The 21,773-nt window shown below is 36.4% G+C and overlaps 1 protein-coding gene and 1 pseudogene across 2 annotated transcripts; one reads left to right on the top strand and one right to left on the bottom strand.

Moving 5' to 3' along the window:
• Positions 1-3,266: 3,266 nt before the first annotated feature.
• On the bottom strand, positions 3,267-8,956 carry LOC122357515 (annotated as a pseudogene).
• On the top strand, positions 8,891-21,322 carry LOC122358133 (annexin A6-like). Of its 2 annotated transcripts, XM_043257924.1 has the most exons (25): positions 8,891-9,029; positions 10,191-10,242; positions 12,078-12,162; positions 12,263-12,357; positions 12,437-12,550; positions 13,879-13,969; positions 14,057-14,136; positions 14,343-14,399; positions 14,753-14,846; positions 15,164-15,259; positions 15,342-15,400; positions 15,480-15,602; positions 15,676-15,734; positions 16,578-16,656; positions 17,020-17,101; positions 17,190-17,282; positions 17,391-17,506; positions 17,868-17,952; positions 18,119-18,198; positions 18,297-18,350; positions 18,431-18,524; positions 18,613-18,708; positions 19,422-19,480; positions 20,130-20,267; positions 21,152-21,322. In XM_043257924.1, exons 2-25 carry the CDS (start codon positions 10,234-10,236, stop codon positions 21,209-21,211), a joined length of 1,998 nt encoding a protein of 665 aa, XP_043113859.1. In that variant the 5' UTR covers positions 8,891-9,029; positions 10,191-10,233; the 3' UTR covers positions 21,212-21,322. The 2 variants fall into 2 exon arrangements, with proteins under 2 accessions (XP_043113859.1, XP_043113858.1); XM_043257923.1 differs by lacking the exons at positions 17,868-17,952; positions 18,119-18,198; positions 18,297-18,350; ... (3 more) ...; positions 20,130-20,267; positions 21,152-21,322 and having other exon boundaries at positions 8,895-9,029; positions 17,190-17,285; positions 17,393-17,506.
• Positions 21,323-21,773: the final 451 nt, after the last annotated feature.

Below are 21,773 nucleotides of genomic sequence, written 5' to 3'. Positions count from 1 at the left end.
TTCCAGATATGTGGGAACAGCCCACTGGACAGGATTCCCTTTACACCTCAGCTCTAACGTATCACCTGCTTGGACAGTCAGTGTGTCCCCAATTTCTGGAACCTTCCCTTGTTGACCACCTGAGTGAGGTACGTCTGAGCTTCTTTAGGCTCTCAGGGCGGTTTTCACTTTAGGTTTGGAAGCAGTCTTTTCTGATCCCTTCCCAGATTTGGATTTGCCACTTGGTCTCTTCTCTCGGCTTTGATCTTTTGGTCAGGTTTAACCTTTTGGCACATACCTGTTTTCATGTGACAAACCATTCTGAAACCATTCTTAAAGACTATGTTCACATTTCATGGTTTTAAAGATGTGTATACAAAAAAATGCATTTATAAGCACATATTCACACATTCAGCATTTTCATCCAAAGTAACTTTGTTCTGAATTTTAAGTGCATTTCTACCAGTTCAAGTTGTCTCTGAAATCAACCCATTTCATGCAAAAATAAAAAACATTTAATATGCAACATTTGATAAATGCTTTACATGCACTGTATTAATACCTGCTTTGTACAGTTATACTGTTTTTCGCCCTGCATTTTGCATTTACAATATGGGCTCTTAAGAGGTAAGATACTCACCAAACTGAACGTGATCAAAAAAGAAAGAAGAAGAGCAATTAGCACCACTCCTCCACTTCATGGCGGAGAATATTCACAGCAACCTTTGCTTACTCTAGTTAAACCTTAAAAATACAATTTGCAGAGAAGGGAGAAACAGAAAGTGTAGCGGGAGAGGAGGAACTGAGTGAGAGGTCAGATGTTTACCAGAGCCGTAACATGAGCACTCCTAAATTCCTCTGGTTACACTCAATGGATCCTTTTCTTGTGCTCCATTCTACCAATCAGGGTCTGGAGCAGAGCTGACCATCCAACTCAGAAAGCAGCCAGGTGTTTGTTTAGCTGTAAAAACGTATCTGTTCGAGAGTTCTGCTGTCTGAAAACATTTGTCACAAGGGGTAGTTTATAATTACTGAAGACTACAAGTAAAATTGATAGATACACATAATGTTAGGTGCATTATTATTAGTATATTATATATTATTATTATTATACATTTACTTCAGTTATTTTTGGTGCATAAAAACAATAGAGTTAAAAATCTAAGCTGCCTGTAAACTCATTGCCTGGGTATTTGTTGTAGAATGACCCAGTTTTCTGAGTTTCTGCTTCTGATTTAACGGCTTAGATCTGATTAGTAAAATACAGGTAGGGTCTCGTGAATGGTAATGGTTGTTTTTTTGTACCCTTAAAGTTGAAAGCAGCAGATTAAGTCCTCTTATGGGTACACTCAAGTTCACCTAGCTGCTTGAGGAGCAGCTATTTGCTAGTCATGTGTTTACACTCCACCAAAATGTCCAAATCTCTTTTCCAAGCGTACATTATACAAGTTACATTAACCATCAATAAACTCAAAGCATTTTTCATTTAGCTCAAATTCATTATCTTAAAGTTTAACCATTTAAGATCTTCATACTTAATCTTTTGGGTCCCATCTAGTCCAGCTAATGCACACCAAAGATTATAGGACTTCACACACTTTGTGTGCATTTAGGACCTTTTAATTACTGAAGCATTTCTTTCAACATAAAACCGTTGTTGAAATGTTTGGGGCTGGGCATGATACACTTTATACTTTTATTCGAAGTAATGCATTAAAATTGATCGAAAGTAACATTATAGACAGTTGTAATGTAAGAAGTAGTATGAATAAATAATACTAGAATAAGATTTGATATACTTTCACTTTTTTAGCTGTATTTTTGGATCAAAACAAATGTCGAGCATAAAAATACATAAAAAACAAACAATATAAAAGAGCTAAACAAAATATAAAACATGCTGACAGTAAGAACAATCAATACTATGGTGATATTAAAGATCTGTGAATTATTTATTTATAAAAAGTATAAAATGACAGAGACTATTTCTTACTGCAAATGCGATAGTAACCGCTTTAGCAAAAGAGCTAGAAAGAGTCTTTTGCTCATCTGAATCTACTCAGATGTGACGGATGTAATGTATTTTGTTAGTTTATCCGCTTATCTTGTTCATTTGGTTTCAATGTTTTCAATGGTGACCTTGACTGCTGAGTAACCTTGGCCTCTGGACACCGTCTCTCACTCCATATCCAAAGTAGAGCAAGAAAAAACCTGGAGCAGAAAAAGACAGCCACATTTAAAATGGATTCGTTCTTTGCCGCCATTTCGTTTTGCCTCGCATACCCCCAGCCATCCACAAGGCATAGCTAATCCAGGCCCCTCTCCCAGCTGAAATCCATCAAATAAATGTTGATAAACACACCTCGCCACAGGAGCAAAGGCAAGAAATCTATACCTGTGTTTATAGAAAATATGAGATATTAACATTAGAATATTATTATGAATAATATTATATTATTACATAGTTTTCAAGATAATGATGTTGTTTTGGTCAAAGTCCTGTGTTTCACTCATGAAGGGAGTGTTTCTGGTTGGGTTCTAAAGGTGTTTCCAGATAATAAAACTGTGGAGTAACATTATGACTCAGGATCACAGCGTAGCATTCCTCGCAACACTCCAGATCTCCCAGAAACAACAACGATCTTGATTGATTTGCTCATCAGCAGTGACAGAATAAGCAATTCAACACAACTGCAAAAATCCAAAGAAGTTCGATTTATATAATGGTCCAAGTGGTTATATCTTGGGTCTTTTCTGTGAATTTGCATTAAAGAATTTACTTGAGGTCTTCAAGTGCATCAAGAAAAACTGTGCAGGTCGTAGTTGTGCGTTTCAAGCTTTCCCATTGGTAGGGTATTTATGCCTTTAAAACCCAAACGCTGGTTTTCGTGTGTGTGCAGTAACCATTTCTGAAGTCGGCTTCCTCTTGATACTCTTGAAAGAAACCATTTTTAGCTTCAAACATTTGCATCGTTGCGTTAGAAGGGAAGTGCGGGCTAGGAATACTTACCTCAGTATGAGAATACAAACATGCTCACGAGTGTGTAGGAGAAGAGGGTACCAATCTATTAATCATATCAACCAATGCCTTCATAGGTCAAATAAAAAGAGCCATTATTGCTGGAATAAAGCAGAGCACATGATTTCCAGGGCTTTGTGTTTTACTCAAAAGCTGACTATTTACTATTCATCTTATAGAGAGAAAAAGGGCCTAGTCTTATGATTTGGCTTAGTCTGTGAGAGATGAAAGAGGCTCTGAATTTTTTTTTTTTTCATTTTTAATATACTTACTCAGCCACAGTCCCAGAGGATAGTGTGGGAAGCCACCACTGACTCTGCCAGGCTAAGCTGACTTTATACAGTGATTTGAACATGAGTCCATCTCTGGCCATGGCAAACAGGACACGGGGCATTAGGAACATGGACCCCAAGAGGCTGCAGATGAAATTATGCCTGTAAGTGATTTGATATGTAACAGGGATTTAAATCTCAATCTGTGGCTCCACCCCACCTTTGTTGACAGAGCGCACAGGGACCCGGACTGCCACAACGCACTTTGCAGCAGCCCAGCCAATGTGCGAAGGCCACAGGCAAAGGACTCTGAATGCTGAGTTGGTAATATGGCATCATCAAAGTGAGAGCAGCCGAAACACCAAAGTACGCCAGAAACAGATGAGCAGAGACGCCACGATACCCACAGGAATAGACTTCTGAGGATTCTTCACTTCCTCGCCTAGAAATTCAGGACTACTGATGTTAACATGCTCAAACTTTTAACAATCTGGGATCAGCAGGAAAAACCTTTTTGAGCACCAAATCAGCATATTAGAACAATTTCTGAAGAATCATGCGATAGTAATTCAGCTTTACATCACAGGAAGCGATTACATTTATTAAAATAGAAAATGGTTATTTTAAAACATAAACGCATTACTTTTCTTTTGATCAATAAATCGTCCAAAGTTAACAAAAGCTATAAGAGAAAACATAAAAAAAATGCTTATTAATGTTTTTGGATTTACCTGTAGTTGCGATGCAATCGAAGCCAACAAATGCATAGAAGCATGTAGCTGCTCCTGCAAGTGTTCCTTCAAATCCAAATGGAAAAAAGCCACCCGCACCATACTGAGTGGTGATGTTGACGGTGGATGTTAGGTTTCTTAAAAAAAAAATTTAAAAAAAGCAATTTTTGAAAGGAACTGAGAATATGACTGGATTTGGAATAGCAAGCTAACATACTAGTCCATACTAATTTTGTCATAATAGTAAAAGTAGTATGCTATTTGGTATGCAGAATTTGGAATTTGTTTCTATTTGGGGTAACTTTTGTCAAGAAAGACATAAAAATGATGCAAATGATTTAATTTTTTCAAATGCGGTAGTTTCTACATTCCGTTTAATTTTGCAGTACTACTGCATCAAGCAGTGTACGATACTGAACATACACAGATGATTTTAATGTTTGCAGACCAAAAATATTACGCCGACTATTACTACAGTACACTGACAATTGCAATAAATAATAAATGCAGATGTACCCACTCGTGCTTTGCCGTTGCGTTCAGGATGATATCTTCAGTGATAAACCAGTTCTGTAGGTTTCCCTTGATGAATCCAGCGATGATGACAAATACCAACACCAGTATATTAACACTTGTGAATATCTTATTGACTGTGGTTGATTCTTTTACGCCATATGCAAGAAGACCTGTGAGAAATATACAATAAGTAATGTCCAAGCCTTTGCAATTGATGGTAAATAATGAATAAGACGGTGTATAATAGTCAGATACCAGAGAGAATCATTATGAGACCGGCTGCAAAGAAGTCTGGGTAGCTGCCAGCCCAGGCACTTTCATGGCTGCATATTTGTTAAAATAATTAGCCATCACATTTCCAATAAGATCATCGAATGTACCACTCCATGCCCTGGCCACACTTGATGTGCCTAAACCAAAAGAAAGCTCTGTTAGTATCTGACCTTTGACACTTATCAGAACATCCATCCATCCATCCATCCAGTTGTACTTGCATTTTTATAAGATTTTATAAAAATTCTATTTACCGATGACATAAGACAGTAGTAAATTCCATCCTGTGGTGAAGGCCCACACCTCTCCTACAGTCACGTAGCTGTACAGGTAGGCAGAGCCAGTCTTAGGCACCCTTGCACCAAATTCAGCATAGCAGAGCCCAGCAAAGACAGAAGCTAAAGCAGCAATGAAGAAGGAGACGATAATACTTGGTCCAGCCAGGGTTCGGGCCACCTCTCCAGAGAGCACATAAACACCGGCCCCTAAGGTGCTGCCCACTCCCAAAGCCACCAGATCTAATGTTGTAAGACAGCGACGAAAGGTGGACACCTCTCCCTCCGGTTCCAGGGGCTTCCTGCGGCACAGGCCCCTCAGGAAAGACCGCATTGACTGCATTATTGGCTGTTATAGGTGAGTGAGAGTAAAATTTGTAAGTTTAGTTTAAATATAGCTTGTGTGTGAGGTTACAAATATATATAAAGTTGGTTAATGCTACATTATTATGAATTGTTCACCCAAAAATGAACATTTGCTGAAAATGTACTTGGGACATCCAAGATGTGGATGAGTTGTTTGTTTGGATTTGTTTCTTACAAACACACACTTGTGTATTATTATATTGGCACCCATTCACTGCAGAGGATCCATTGGTGAGCTAATGCTCCATTTCTCCAAATCTAATCTGATGAACAAACAAACTCATCTACATTTTGTACGGCATAAGAGTGAGTAAATCGTAGGATAAATTTAGTTTTTGGGTGAACGGTTTCTTTAAAGTAATGACGTTTTTGCATTTTTATTAAGCTAAAATTATTTGTATTAATTTTGTCATCATATCAAATGTCATTTTTAATATCATTTCCATGCTATTGTGTCATTGGACAACTAATCTGGATTATGCTCAGTAATCGGCCTGAAAAATAATAGTTTTTAATCCATTGCATGCTGGTCATTTATTTGTCAATTCATTTTTGTCCTCCCATTTACCTTATCACAATGTCTTCATGTTTTCACGAGTACCGAGATGTTTTTCTTTACTTTGAAACCTTCAAAAACATATATCAGATTTAAGTATAAACAGATCACCGATATCCATCACTAACTATCTTTGTGATCCACAAGTTATTTATTTTTGAAAAATCTAATTAATTAAAGGGAAAAAAAACATGGTATAATGGATCCACATTAAATTATTCAATCATTTAATTCAAGTGATTTTGAAGAAATCCAAAAAAAAACAACCTCATCTCATCTATTTTAATTAACATTGCATTAATCTTTTCATTGGTGTATTGATTCATACAGCAAAATATGCAGTCAGGTGTCCTTCACTTTCTTTATCACTTATCTTCTTCTGAACTCTAGACAGAGGTCTGTTCTGTGGCTCCGTAAGATAGTTATGAAGAAGAATAGACAAAGCTGCCTTCATGACTTCACAGTGTTCGGCTGGCACCCGTTCTCTTTGTGTAGTGGCTTTCTAATATCTGCCAACTGGAGATTTTCAATCCATGCTAATCCTGCCAGGAATCTACTGCTGCATGCTGCATTCTATAGCACTGATCACATGCCATGCCAACATGAAACTAACATAATGTTGCAAAAATGTTATATTAACCCTATTCTACTGTAATTATTTTACTTTTATATTGCGACCATTTAAGTAGAAAACTGTTATTTGTTCATTTACATGCTTTATTGTATATTTTCTAAAATGCATATGAACTGAAGCAGGATATTTTTTTTTACATTATTTGGTTGCATTAAAAAATGCACCGAAGTAATGCATAATAAAAAAAAGCCCAACAACAAAGTATAATGATAACATTTTATGATTACAATGACTAAAGAGCTTGCAAAGACATTTCGTAATGCATCAAATTCATAAGTGAATGTTTGTTTCTTTACCTTAATTCTGTCCAGAGAAGTTTGCGGTCTGTATCTTTGTAATAACCATCTAAATAAATCTGTCCCTTTCACACCAGTGAGGCCAAATGATTTTTACAACAATATATACAAGAGTGGACTGTTTGACCCACCCACTCAATGGCATTAGCAACAAAGTAGTCTTTCTTTCCGCATTTCTCTGGCCCCATAATGTGCTCGTAATTGCAGCCAAGGCGCAGGGTGAGGACGAAATTCCATGTTGAAAACCAAAGAAAGATTTGTAACATTGCTGTGAGGTTATGATGACCATCTATTACAGCAAATATTCACACAATAATAGAGGACATTGTTTCATGCAATAAAGAAATAGGGCATTCTTATTTATTAAACAATTTCAGCAAACAGTTCACTTTCTGTTCACTAGATGGCAGTCCAGCTTTGCCGTGTCTTGCTGTTTAGCGACTACAAAGAAATCAGGGCTTAGCTGGTGACCTTCATGACTTCTAGTGCAGAAAGTTAACGCGATTTAATAATGTTTCATGTGATTCCACCGATTAAACCATGTTTTAACAATAACTGTAACAAAGGTGCTTGAAAAATGCATAGTCATTCTGTAAAGTATAATGACATTAGTGTCATAGGAATAAAGTTTACTGTAAATGAGTGGTAGCTTTATCGGCCTCCTTCTCCTCCGTTCTGCTCTACTATGCTGTTCTGATTTTGGATTCCTCTCCCTCTTACTGGAATGACTGAAAGGCTCGGACAGAAATAGACCTGTCACAAACTCATGCCAAGGCAGACACGAACAGCCATTAGATACTAAGAGCGCATGCTTTTGCTTTTCTCTTGAAGTTAATTCAGTAGGCACTGCGTTTGACTTTTGAGCGCTTCATGAACAGTTCATGTAAACAGTTTAAAACATGCCTCTGGCTAAATATGGGACAGGCTACATTTCCAAGCAAGATATTTTACTTTTACTGGTTCATCTTCATGGCTATATAACGAAACCCCGACACAAAATCTTATCTCAACACATTTTGATGTTATCGTTTCATTTGAATATCAAAGTTTGTGAGGTTTAGCCCAAAATTTTTTAGAGGTTAAACAAATAATAAACAAATAATCAACTTGTATTTCTCCAGAAAATTGTGATCTGTAACATTTTATGAGTAATAATTCAGGTTCTGGCTCTTAACTGTTGGGAGATTTGTGAAAATCATAGTCCCGGTTTTATAGACAGGGCTTAGCCTAAACCAGGATTAGACCATAGTTCAATTAGGACCTTAGAAAAAAAACAAAACAAAAAACTGGTGTGCATCTTAAGACAAAACAAAGGCACTGACATTTTTTAAGATTAGTCAGTTCAAGTCTCTTTCATTTGAAACAGCTCAGGTTTAAGCCTCGTCTGTGAAACATGTGGAAATTTGTTTTTTAATATATATACTATTTAATATATATATATATATATATATATATATATATATATATATATATATATATATATATATATATATATATATATATATATATTAATACCTAATAAACTTCAAAATATTTCCATGAAATAGATGTATACATCTTTGCTATTCACAAGAGCAATAGACTAACTGTGTGAAATTCATTGGAATTTATAGTGGTGCCTTTTTACTTATGAATGATTATGAATTCATTTATATATACATGTATTTGTGTGTGTATATATATATATATATATATATATATATATATATATATATATATATATATATATATATATATATATATATATAATAGCTAAAATATGAATGAGATCTAACCTCACAAGTAGCCTACTGCGCATTTGTTTCTCAAATTATCATCTAGACTCAAGACTTAACAGGAATCCCCAAATTAGCTAGACATGCAGATCGGGAGGTGCACTGCAGATGATCCTGTCTGACAAACAGCACTGATAGCTACGTCATTTTCGAGAAGTGTCTTTCCCGACACGTCGTGGGCATGACGTCACAGCTCATCCCGAGCTCAGCACCGCGTGAAGTTTGCGCCGCATACGCTGCGTCAGAGAAGAACAGCTGATACATGCACGGACGTTTCTCAGCAAGACCACCGACGAGAGACAACGGACCACCGTCTCCGAGACTCCCTGACATTAAGGTAAAACGTGGCTTTTGCTGTTATTATTTGTAACTATTCTCAAGGAATGCACTAGCAAACAGAGGTACACCTATTGTAGCATACAAACGCGCGTTTCACAGGCAAATGGTCCTAATGGTTACTAACTTTAACGTTCAGAGAGGAGTTCACATTTTTTCCTACTACCACAAAACTTTATATAGACACTCTTATGAAATAAGCAAACTTATGATGATTGCAAGTGTGAAAGTTGAAGTCGATTATAAACACAATTGTTGTTATAAACGTCTTTTTATGTCATATCAGATCAGCTGAGGATATTTTTCATTCATTATTTTATTCATTTAATTGTAATTTGCGGTATTGCTGCTGGGTGGGGCTGTGAATGTCCTTCTCAGTCTTTGGATGTATTCCTGACCAGACAGAGAGACATGCCTATTTTTGGACTCCACTGACACACATTTATATTTTTAAACAATACAGAAAGTTGACTATGATTTTCTGTTTTTTATTTTCATTCATTTGTTGGTGTTTTTTTTTTTTTAAGTCTGCAGAGTCAGAGTGCACAATCAGCAAATTTTACACAACATATAAAAGAAGCAAGAAATTTGTCATTGTGCAGTAATTGCTTGCATCTTCCGGATGATTTGTGCACAAGTTTGGCTTTATTACAGAGAATCAAATTTCCATTGGTCCACTGCAGACTGGTCATTTATCCAGCACTGAGAGTTCCCTGTTCTTTACTATGATGTAGTGAAAGACAGCATAGTGTAAGTTCACTAGGTGGAGCCAAGACAAGAGTATCCTGTGGAAAATGTGGCTTTGCCTTTAGCATTTAAACCTATAGGGAGTAGAAATGGTTTGAATTAAGGGGAAATCTTTTTATAGATCATTCCTATGTGATTAAACAAAGGTATAAAGATAGAACGGCGTGGAATACTTATAGGAGTAAACGTACGGAAACATTCATAGTTAATTTGCTTTAGAAGCAATGTATTTTTAACTACACTGTGAATAGGGCACTCTGGAGAACTCTGACGTATTTGCTTATAGTAGACATAACTTAGTTTCTGAAAAGTAATGACCTGCCATTTTAAAAGCGCATTACATTTGTCTTTAATAATAAGCAAAGAAGTCAAGACAAACTGATATTAATTTGTTTCTTCTTATTTCTCTCTCCAGATTCGAGACTATCATTCCACTGACAACTAGTAACTGATCAAACATGGGCAAAGTAAGCCAAAACCTCTTCTTGCAACATGTTGATGCGGTGTTTGCATTTTGAACATGTAGTTAGAAAAATGGCAACAAAGACATGACCTCTGCCTCTTTTCGCATGGTAACCAATCTCGTTTTCCATCTATTGTATTTCAGAGAGTATAGAATATCAGTTTTCTTTTGAAATCTCAGAGGTCAATGAGTTGCTCATTAAAAAAATTAGATCTGTTGTGAACACCATAATGCTGCCTGTAGACACGTGGTGGCTCAGTAGTCTCATTTTTCTGTTATATTTTCATTCTCTATATTTTACCTATTTTTTTTTAAATAAGTGGTAGCAAAAAGCTCACTAATAATTCATTACGTGTTATTGAGGCTTGTAAAATTTAGCATTGCTATTGCTTTAAGCTATTACTAGGATTAGGGATCTGAATAAACCTCTAACCCTAAGTACTAAACCTTGTTTGTGCTACGCTCATAAATAATAATCTCAAATTATGCAGATTATTGGCGAGGGGTGAGCTATTACTTTTGTGAGTGCTCAAAATGTACAAATGCAGAATAAAACAGTAGAAATAGATGGTTTACATTATGCTTGCCGTCAATGTGTAGAGATAACATTTCAAATTTGTTCGCCAGAAAATGTCATTTCGATTGTTAGTTTGTACGCTAATCAGTTATATTTCGCTGTTTTCTTCCTAATGTAGCTGAAAAACTTACTATGTTTCCGAAGCTTTCTCAATGACATGTTTTCTAAAAATGTAAGAAACTGCTTGCCACTACACTAGATGACGTAAAGCATTTCTTATAATATTGCAGAAGTGCGCTTGGCCGGATGTTTGTTTACCGAAATCGGTGTTGCTAGGGGTCTGTTGCTGTAGACGTGGAATCCTACAGCTGCTGTGTTGAGTGATAGCTGCTGGAGAGGCCTTGAGCATGTGCACAGAAGCATGAGGGGGAGGACTCTGGCTCCGTGCCTTGCTAACCCACACCAACAAAGCCAATGCAATGGGGAAAATGCACCGTCATGTAGCATTTATGCCCTGTCAGATGTGAGGTCTGCTGCTCTCTGAAGGAGAACGATGCTTCTATAGATTCAGTAGGGCTGAAAGTGTAAGGTTACTGACATTCAAGTCGCATACAGGCTTTCTGTATGACTTTTGCTGCTGACCATAACACAGGAGTACTGCACTGACAGGTGTCAGCTGTCCACTCTATAGTCCCGTCTGGGTTTGGACTAAAGGCCAGACGAGGGAGAGTCTGAATGATGGTGTAAAATTACATTTTGGAATTATATAAACACATGTAGCCTGTCCCACCCACGGGCAGCTTAAAATACATTTTTGAGTCTGTAAAGACATCTAAATGTACTGCAAAAGTAATTGTTGTCAGTAAAACATCCTTAAAACAAGATGAATAAATCTTTAAAAAAATTAAACATATCTAACATTGATAATAGGAAGAATTGTTTGTTGAGCACCACATTAATGTATTAGAATGATTTCCGAAGGATCATATGACCCCAAAGAATGGAGTAATGTTGCTGAAAATTTTGCATTGCCAACACAAGGATATATAACAAAAATATTGTATGAAGTGTAATATTTCACAATAAAAGGTACTGAATTACTAGATTTTCTTGTTTAAGCATAAAACAAAATTTATGCTGATTCAAGATATATTTACAAGTCATAATGTTGTATGCAGTTTTGCTTCAAGTAATTGTGTAATGTGGAAAGAAAACATTTTGAATGTTTATTATTCATTAGGTTTGATAAAATGAATCTCTTAACAAATCTCGGACTTCATCTTTCAGTCAAGACAACTAGACATTTATTACTTTTGTTATAGGAATTCAGAGGTACAATTGCAGATGAACCTGACTTTGATGCAGGCAGTGATGCAGAGGCCCTGTATAATGCCATGAAAGGCTTTGGTGAGTTTTAGGACTCCTGGATAGATGTAAAATATGAAGCCAGTGGCTGCTGGGATATGTCCATATGATCACTAATAAAATATTCTCTTTTGTGTCATAGGAAGTGACAAGGAGGCCATCTTAGACCTGATTACCTCACGAAGCAATGCTCAGAGGCAGGAGATCCGTGCCGCCTACAAATCACAGTATGGGAAGGTACTGGAAAATCTCTGGCTAGCATTCAGCAAATGCATAAAAGACAAATGCACTTCATCAAAAATAGGTTATTTTACAGGATTTAATCGACGATCTGAAATACGAGCTTACAGGCAAGTTTGAACGTCTGATTGTGGGTTTGATGAGACCTCCAGCCTATCATGATGCCAAAGAAATCAAGGATGCCATTAAGGTATGTAAGGATCTGGATGGAATCTGATGAAAGCTGCTGGAATCGCACTGAAATAACCTTTTCAAATGCATGGCTTATATTCAGGTAGATGTGTTAATATTTCCTGAAAATATATTTAATTATGAAGAGAATTTACTTCGATATAACAAAAGGACTACATGATGTATGGTCTATACTTTATCTGTCAATAACCTCAATAACCTTATCTCTAAGCATCGTTCATTAAAAGACCAATTACAACATCAGCTATATTCTCTGTCATTCATTGCACGTTTTGTCCTGTGAATTTCTTCCTGTGTTTTGCTGTTGCTATCGTTAGGATTCGTAAGTGATTTTCCATAATTAATTCAATGGTAATGGGCTAGTTCTTTCGGTAACACTTTATTTTAAGGTGTCCAAATTACAGAGTAATTACCTAGTAAGTACTTAGCAGTAGTCGTTGTACTTACATAAAACAAAATGTACTTACCATGTAACCAAGTTATGGAACAGTTTGTACTTACAGTTTGTAATTATATGTGCGTAAATACATGTAATACATTTCTAATTACATTAAAATGACAGAATGTTACACGGGCATAAGCTACTTAAAATGAAGTGTAACAAGACTGTACTTAAGTGTACTTCATGTGTATCTATACAGCACACCTGCACTTTAGTTTGATTTAACCAATTATTACACAGCTTAAATGCATGTATTTCCTTTCTAATTACATCAAAAATACAGAATATTACTCAGGCATAAGCTGCTTAAAATAAAGCTTATCAAGTTTGTACTTAAGTTTAATTACCTGTGTAACAGACTCGATCTGTTGCATATGTGTAACAGTAACTGCCTGTTACATCTGCATAACTTAGTTACATGATAAATGCATTTTATTTCATGCAAGTACCTAATTAGGTAATTGCTCTGTATTATGACACCTTAAAATAAAGTGTTACCTTTCTTTTTTTAGTGAGTCTTCAGTAATAGAAAACTGACTATACACTTGGAAAAGAAATAGATTTTTTAATCTCAGATATAGTACCTACTTTATTTCTACTTAACTTAATTTTAACTGCTTTCTGCAAATGCCTTGTTACCACAAAAGACTGCATGGTGTGCAATACTAACGCTGTCCTATATGACAAAATACTCTTCTCTTATTTGAAAACATATACATATATGTACTGGAATTTATCTTTATTGTAAGCAACTGCACTCATATACCTCTAAATAATTATACTAGCTGACTATACATTATGCTTTACAAATAGACAAATACAAATTAAAGAGAGAGAACATGTGATTTGTGCTCAGTAATGAACCTTCTTGCTGTGCTTTAAAGGGAGCGGGAACAGATGAGAAATGTTTGATTGAAATTCTCGCTTCAAGAACCAATGAGCAGATTCATAATTTGGTGGCAGCATACAAAGATGGTGAGTTTTTTTTTTTACACAAGTTAACAAGAAATCAGAGATTATTCCAAACTGATGCAACACTTGACTCTGTGATTGTATTTACAGCATATGGGAGAGACCTTGAAGAGGATGTTATAGGGGACACATCTGGGCATTTTAAGAAGATGCTGGTTGTTTTGCTTCAGGTGAGTCAAATCTTATAAATGTTGATGTATACTTATATAAAAAAGGTATATTTATGATTTTAAAGCATGCATGTTTTTTTGGGGGAAATCCAGGATCTGTGTCAGTTAATTGTAGATCAGTCATTTTTACGTTTTAAAAAATATATATTTTACATTACAGTTTAGTAATAATCTTTTTTAAATAATGGTGATTGCCTTGTTCTTAGGGGACCAGAGAGGAAGATGATGTTGTTAGTGAAGACCTTGTGGAGGAAGATGCTCAAGTGAGTTTGAACATTAGAATATTAGACTTAGAACTATCCAAAAATGACCATTTGTTTCAAACATATCATAATTGATACTGCAAAAATCACTATTACATTGATTCTGATTAGTCGATTGTGACCTTCTGTGGTCAAATATTATTTACAATGAGTGTATTACTCTACACTGTCTTTCTTCTTACATAAAGAAAATAAACATAACTGAACATGCTATGCTTATTTACTTATTTAGTACATAAAGGCAACAGAAAAACTAGGTAGCATACTAGAACACCCTACCATGCAACTTAGAAAGTGTGTTTTTGACCTCCTGACTTGCATCCTGAACGAATGATTGTGTAATCTTACTGTAGGACCTGTATGACGCAGGAGAGGCACAGTGGGGCACAGACGAGGCCAAATTCATCATGCTGCTGGGAAACCGGAGTGTGACCCATTTGCAGTTGGGTATGAGAACCGCAGCCACACACTAGACACTGGACATTTCTGCTGACTAGCACCCCTCCTCCACTACACAGTGTCTCTTCTGTGTCTGCAGCACTCTGATCTGACCATCAGGTTGCTGCTTTCAATAACATGACACAAAAGCACTGCGCATTGACCTAAATGACGTGTGATTATGCAAGATGCACCGCTGTGCAATTTTATGATTGTTAATGAATTTAGATTATTAATGGTTAAGATTTAGTGCAATATTCGGATTACCCACTGTAACACGGATAAATTCTGTGTGACGTAATAGCAAATATATAATTGTTTTTCAGTATTTGATGAATACCAGAAAATTGCTGAGAAGTCTATTGAGGACAGTATTAAGAGCGAGCTCTCCGGGGACTTTGAAAGACTGATGTTGGCTGTCGGTAAGCTTTGACGCCATGCAATCAATACCTGATAGCTCACTGCTGCACTTTCTCTAGATAGGTTTTTTGTTTATCTCCGTAGTTCAGTGCATCAGGAGTAGGCCCATGTTCTTCGCCAAACGCCTTTACAAATCCATGAAGGTAGTGAATTGTAATGGAGTGAAATTGCAATTCTCAAGGCTTTTATCAATGCTTTGTCTCTTTTCCCATCTGTCTGCAGGGACTGGGCACGGCTGATAACACTCTGATCCGCATCATGGTCTGCCGCTCTGAGATTGATATGCTGGACATCAGAGAGTGCTTCAGACTGCGCTATGAGAAATCTCTGTACAGCATGATTCAGGTGCATATACACAAACACATCAAAATCATAAAATCTGTAAAATTGTAAATAATATATTTTGTTAACCCAACAGGATGACACTTCCGGAGATTACAAGCGCACCCTGTTGAAACTGTGTGGAGGAGATGATGAGTAAACAGTTTTCATTTAAACATTTAAAAACTTTGCATGCAGAGATAACTGTAAGTGAGCCATTCAAAGGAAGATTCCTCTCAAAAAAGTGATTATTATGTAAATTTTATTTAATGATTGTAGTGGTGCGGAAATCACAAATCTAGTTCATTTTTGCAGTAATTATGAACAATCAGTAGAGGGAGACATTGGTCCATCATAAAACAGGACAAGATTTGTATTATTAACAGTTTTCAATAGAAATAAGACATGATTTTCTATTAGTGCTATCAAAAACTTTATCGTAATTACATAGTATATATTTGTGTTCTGTGTTTATTTATTACGTATATATAAATACATACCCATGCATGCATATATTTCAGAAAACAAATTATGTTTTATATAATATCAATTACATTCATAAATATTTACATATACACACATGTAAATATATAAAAATAATACTATTATTTGTAATATATTTGCATGTATATTCTCGTTTTATTTATTACATGTATATTTATTTTTTTGTTATTTTGAATGCAATTATTATGTTTATCAATTTTGAAAACAGTGCTGTTTAATATTTTTGTGAAAGCTATGATGCATTTTTTATCAATAGCAATGAATAGAATTTAAATTAATTTTATGCATCCTTGACCCCAAACTTTCAAACAGTAATGTATTTATATACAGTACCTCCATATTAACATACTATATTATATGATTAGATTTTCTCGCAGATTTCATCGAGTCAGGGCCAGGGATCAAGAATTGAAGCTATTTTGTTTTTGTCAAGCCCTCAATCCACACATTGTTATTTTGTCAACGCAAAAAGCTAAAGAGCTTTTTGTTTCTCAGTATTGCAGGGGAGTTCTTCCCAGAGGCTGCACAGATTGCCTACAAGATGTGGGAAATCAGCGCCATGACCAGAGTTCAGGTTGGAGCCTCCCCGTGTTTTTTTCTCAGCAGCAAGCATTGTGTTACCCTCTGCACCGGCCGAGCTAGAGTACTGTGTCATGCACCCTGAACATACAGCAGAGCTTTTGTCTGTGCACAGATAGCATCCGAATGCCACTCAATTTGCTAATCAGAGTCTTGATTTGCTGCCAGTTCCTTTAACACTTTTCCAGTCACTCAGTTCAGTGTCACACCAATCTCACAGATTTCAGTGTGTCCGTATGTGTGCTTGGCTGCTGTTAATCAGTTTAACAAATATGCACTGATAGATCAATGTTATCAATGCGTGCATGTCAATTTTAAGGTATAAGTGTATCGTTTTGTCTTTCCTACCCATCACTAGTTAAGAGGAACTGTGCATCAGTATCAAAATTTCGACCCTGCGAGTGATGCTCAAGCCCTGAGAAAAGCAATGAAGGGATTTGGTGAGTAAAACACAGCGTGTTCTGGATAACAGTATGCGTAAGCCAAAGAGTTGCAAAATGTAATGAATGATTTCCTGTTATTTTTCAGGAACTGATGAAGATACAATTATTGACATTGTGGCACAAAGAAGCAATGCACAGAGACAGGAGATCAGACAGACTTTTAAATCTCTTTTTGGGACGGGTACGACACTGCCCTAGAATTTTTAACAGAACAGATTATATTACCGCGGTTCCTTTAAATGTTTATGCATTTGGTATTTGGCTGATTTATACAGTTTTTTTTATCAGGATCTCATGGCTGACTTAAAATCAGAACTGTCCAAAAACCTCCAAAGACTCATCCTCGGTCTCATGATGACTCCAGCAGAGTTTGACGCTAAGATGATGAAGAAAGCCATGGAGGTACAGAGAATACATTTGTAAAAGCATGATGGGACCAATCTAAAATCTTATTTGAGTCTTGGAAAAGGCTGTTTCATCATATAAGTAGTTCGACCTGCTTTTGCTTTTTAACCTCTGTCTTTATTTGCTTACTGAGGTCCACAGTGACCTGTCCAAACTAGAGCAGAGGTCAAAGTCCCTTTTACAAGGACTGTTTGTTTGCCAATGTTGCTTTCATGTTTAGTTTCACGGGGTTAGTAAAATAGGATATTAAAAGCAGTACTTTAATGATATGCATGAGTTTACATATATTATTCTAAAGCAGTTTGGCATAAAATATATATTTCTGCTTAAATAAATGATTGTTTTTAATAGGGCGCAGGGGACTGATGAACATGCATTGATTGAAATCTTGGCCACTAGGAGCAACCAAGAGATTCAGGATTTGTGTTCTGCCTATCAGAATGGTAACTAAAAAACTTGAATTGTCCAGCAGGCGGCGCAATTTATCTAGGCTAAACAGAGATAAAAAAAGTCTTTCTGATGTGGTATTTACTACAGTTTGAACAATTATTTATTTAGACTATTCATCACTTTATGTTTACCCATATATATTAACTGTCTTGTACATAGGCTATAAAAAAAGTTTGGAGGACGCCATCGCATCAGATACGTCTGGGCATTTCAAACGGATCTTGATATCTTTGGCACAGGTACATCTACACAGTTCTTGCATCCAAACTCTGACTCACATGTCATACTTTGTGCTTTATAAACTCATATTTTACGTCAATCTGATGGTGTTTGTCAGGGAGCCCGTGAGGAGGACCCAGCGGACATGGCCAGGGCCTTGGAAGATGCCCAAGTAATTTGTCTTTTGTTTACCAAGCGTAAAGGTAATTCTAGAGTATTATCATAAGATTACATTTTTCTGTTTAATTTAAGGAACTGGCAGATGCATGCAATGCAGATTCTGGTGACATGGAAGACAAGTTCATGAGTATTCTGTGCACAAGGAGTTTTCCGCACCTGAGGAGAGGTAATGCAAACTCATGTTTGCTTCTGGTACACGTGCTAATACATGTTTTTATGGGTGCTCCAGCCAACATTTGCTATCTCCCCTCCAGTGTTCCAGGAATTTGTGAGGTGCAGCAACAGAGATATTGAACAGATTATAAAGAAGGAGATGTCAGGAGACGTAAAAAATGCCATGTTTGCTATTGGTAAGATTTTTGTCAGGACACTGACCAAGCATCAGGAAAACACTTTTTATTTTATATTATTTTTACTAATACAGGAGTAATATCATCAATGAATTTGAGCACACTATCAAAAAAAAAAATTAAATTAAATAAAAAATATATATATAATTTTACTTTATTTCAACTGACAAAACCATTTCTAGTTGTAGACTTACTTTTAGTTAACAATGACAACACTTAGGGTAGCACCATTTTTATTTTAACGCTGTGAGTGATTTAATGGATTGTAATGTTATTTAAATACCAATTGTTCAGCTGATGAAGCATCTTTCTGAAAACAATTCAGTAGACAGAGACACCATAAAACAGTTTGAGAAAGTTGAGAATTGTGAAAATGACATGATATAGGAACGAACGAGTGTTCGTCTGTAAAGACTGCAAGTCTGAGCTTCACAGCCTTATTTTCATCTTTAATAAATTCAGTATGGTGTCTGATTAATGTTCATAAAAAGACATAAAACTGCTACTCAACTTATATGTGAAGAGGTCTTCTTAAAGTCTTAAAAATGATTCAATTATGACTTTCTAACACAAAATCTTGACTAACATTATAAATGGTGCATGATATGACTTTAACAATTACATCAGTGAGCAGTGACATTTGCAGTCACATGTTTTACATACAAAAAAAACAGTCTTCTAAAAAACAGAAATTACATGTGTATATTTTCCAGTGCGGAGTGTGAAGAATCAGCCATCTTACTTTGCTGACCGATTGTACAAAGCCATGAAGGTAAAAGTGCATTGTTATGTAATACACTTCCCTCAACATCTGTTTCTGAGCAGAAGGACCAAACTTAAATGGCTGATGTAGGTCAGGAACATGACATCAATCAACTCAAAGTGCTTAAGAAGTGCTTTTAGTCTCTTTAATATCTAAAGTGTTTCAATGCTGCCTGTGAAAGTGGAATCAAATGGAGATACTTGTTCTCACTCAACGGTAGTCTGGAGTTCAGCAGACATTGTAATAATTTCATATTATAGCTACTATTCCCAATCTTACTATTTCAAAGGGAACTTTTGAGTTGATGCTGAAATAAAACATAACTGAGGACCCAATTAAGTCTCTGAGTAAAATCTTTGCTTTGAGTGAATTGCAGACACTGATTAAAATCATGCTTTACTGAGTAAGTCGCTCACTCTAAAATGAAACATGTTTTTTGGTCTTAGTTTTTGTGGGCTAAACACACTTGTGTAAAGCAACAGTCATGTAGAGCTCATCTGATGAGAGAGTATCTGTGCCAGCGATGGTTCTCAGGCTCGATTATGAGTCACAGGCCCTGTGATGAGCATCTGCACTATTGCTGATGCTTTGCTTCATAAGCATCTCACAGATCAGCGGTCAGGCCAGAGTTTCCTAAGCGCTGTGACTTTCCCTGCAGGGCCTGGGAACAGACGACAGGGCTCTCATCCGTATCATGGTGTCCCGATCCGAGATTGACCTCTTCAACATCCGCAAAGAATTCAAGGAGACTCATGACGCTTCTCTGCATGAATTCATCCAGGTAGAGACGCTCGTTGTAAGTTGTGTGCTCCTTCTCATACATACTGCATGCATTTGTGCATGTGTTACCAGTGCGATGGGACGGTAGTGAATTTAAAAGAGAGTTGTGTAGATATTGTGTTTTGTCTTACTGTAGGCGTTGCACATCCTCTTTGGTTAAGTCGAGGGGAACAGAGTGTTTGACAGGTTCCTGCGGTGTACTCGCTCGACTCAGCTGTTTAGGAATTTCCCCTGCATGCTTGACTTCCTCTCAGTGTGCTGAATCTGATTGGTCGAGAGAACGGAGACAGGAAGTGTTCAATAACAGGTCTATACTGGCTCTGTAGTCAAAACTCCTTAAGAGATCAATAAGAACACTAAATTATAAATTTTATGTCTTTTGTTTATGTCTTTTGGGGCTTGCTATGCTATCAGTTGGGCCGGTGTGCAAATGAACCCACTGGAACAACCTAACGCTCCATTTAAATTTAAAATCCCAAATAACAGCATGATTTCTTTTTAGATGCTCGCAGATAAAGCATGCTGAGAACAAGTCTCTCTGTGTGTTTTTAAGTTGTGTGTCAAAAGATCTCCGATTAGATTCATTGTTTTGTAGAATTGCATGGTTTTATAACATTTTCATTTGCGTTTGCAAACATTATTTCCATGGAAATGCACTTTAGACTACGAAGGAAGAAAAGTGATCTGTTGCTCTCACTGCTCATATAATTATTATGAAAGATTAAACAAATGCTCGGCAATTACGTAATGCAGTGAATTTCATAAAGGCTTAATATCGTTATGCAATACCAAACTTCCACTGATATGATTATGATGTACACTCCCAACTTATCGGGTGTGTTTTTTTATGCTTTATTTCAAAATGTTTGGTCTGATCAATTCGTATTATTATTTTCTCAGGGTGACACATCAGGAGACTATCGTAAAACCCTTTTGATTCTCTGTGGAGGTGAGGACTAGAACATTGCCCGTCGTCTGGGATGTGTCACACAGCATATTCATGCCAAGTAACCAGTACACTGTGTTCCCATTCGTTGTTTGAGAGATGCTATCCAACTTCCAGTCTTTATGCCCTTTTGCTGCTGCTGCCATGCCTATGCCAAAGCTAATGACCTTTCAGAGAAGCCACACCTTGTCCCATTTTCTGAAATCGTAAATATTTTTTTTTTTTTTTTTTTTACAGTTAAAAGCACTTTTAAGTTGTTACCGTTCTACTAGTGCTTTATTTGTTACCCAACATCCTGTTTAAATTGATCACCCTAGAAATAAAAGTGACACGTGATCGTGTTTGAGTTTGTGTTAGATGGACACCGATCTTGTGTTTTAATACCAAATGTTGATTTAAATCTAGTACAGAATGTGGTGATGTGCTTCTGAACAAAATACCAAAATTGTTGATCATACGAAGTAAACAATACAAAAAAAGATCTGTGCTGTCATTCTCCATCGATTTAGAAAAAGGTAAAAGTAGCAACATTTCAGCTTTTATTTGATGTTTTTGGATCTTGCACCCAGCCAAGAT

Source organism: Puntigrus tetrazona, chromosome 14 (genome assembly GCF_018831695.1).
Source record: "Puntigrus tetrazona isolate hp1 chromosome 14, ASM1883169v1, whole genome shotgun sequence".
Classification (NCBI taxonomy): Eukaryota; Metazoa; Chordata; class Actinopteri; order Cypriniformes; family Cyprinidae; genus Puntigrus; species Puntigrus tetrazona.
Note: the sequence above shows the minus strand (reverse complement) of the source record. Positions and strands in the feature narration are given on the sequence as shown.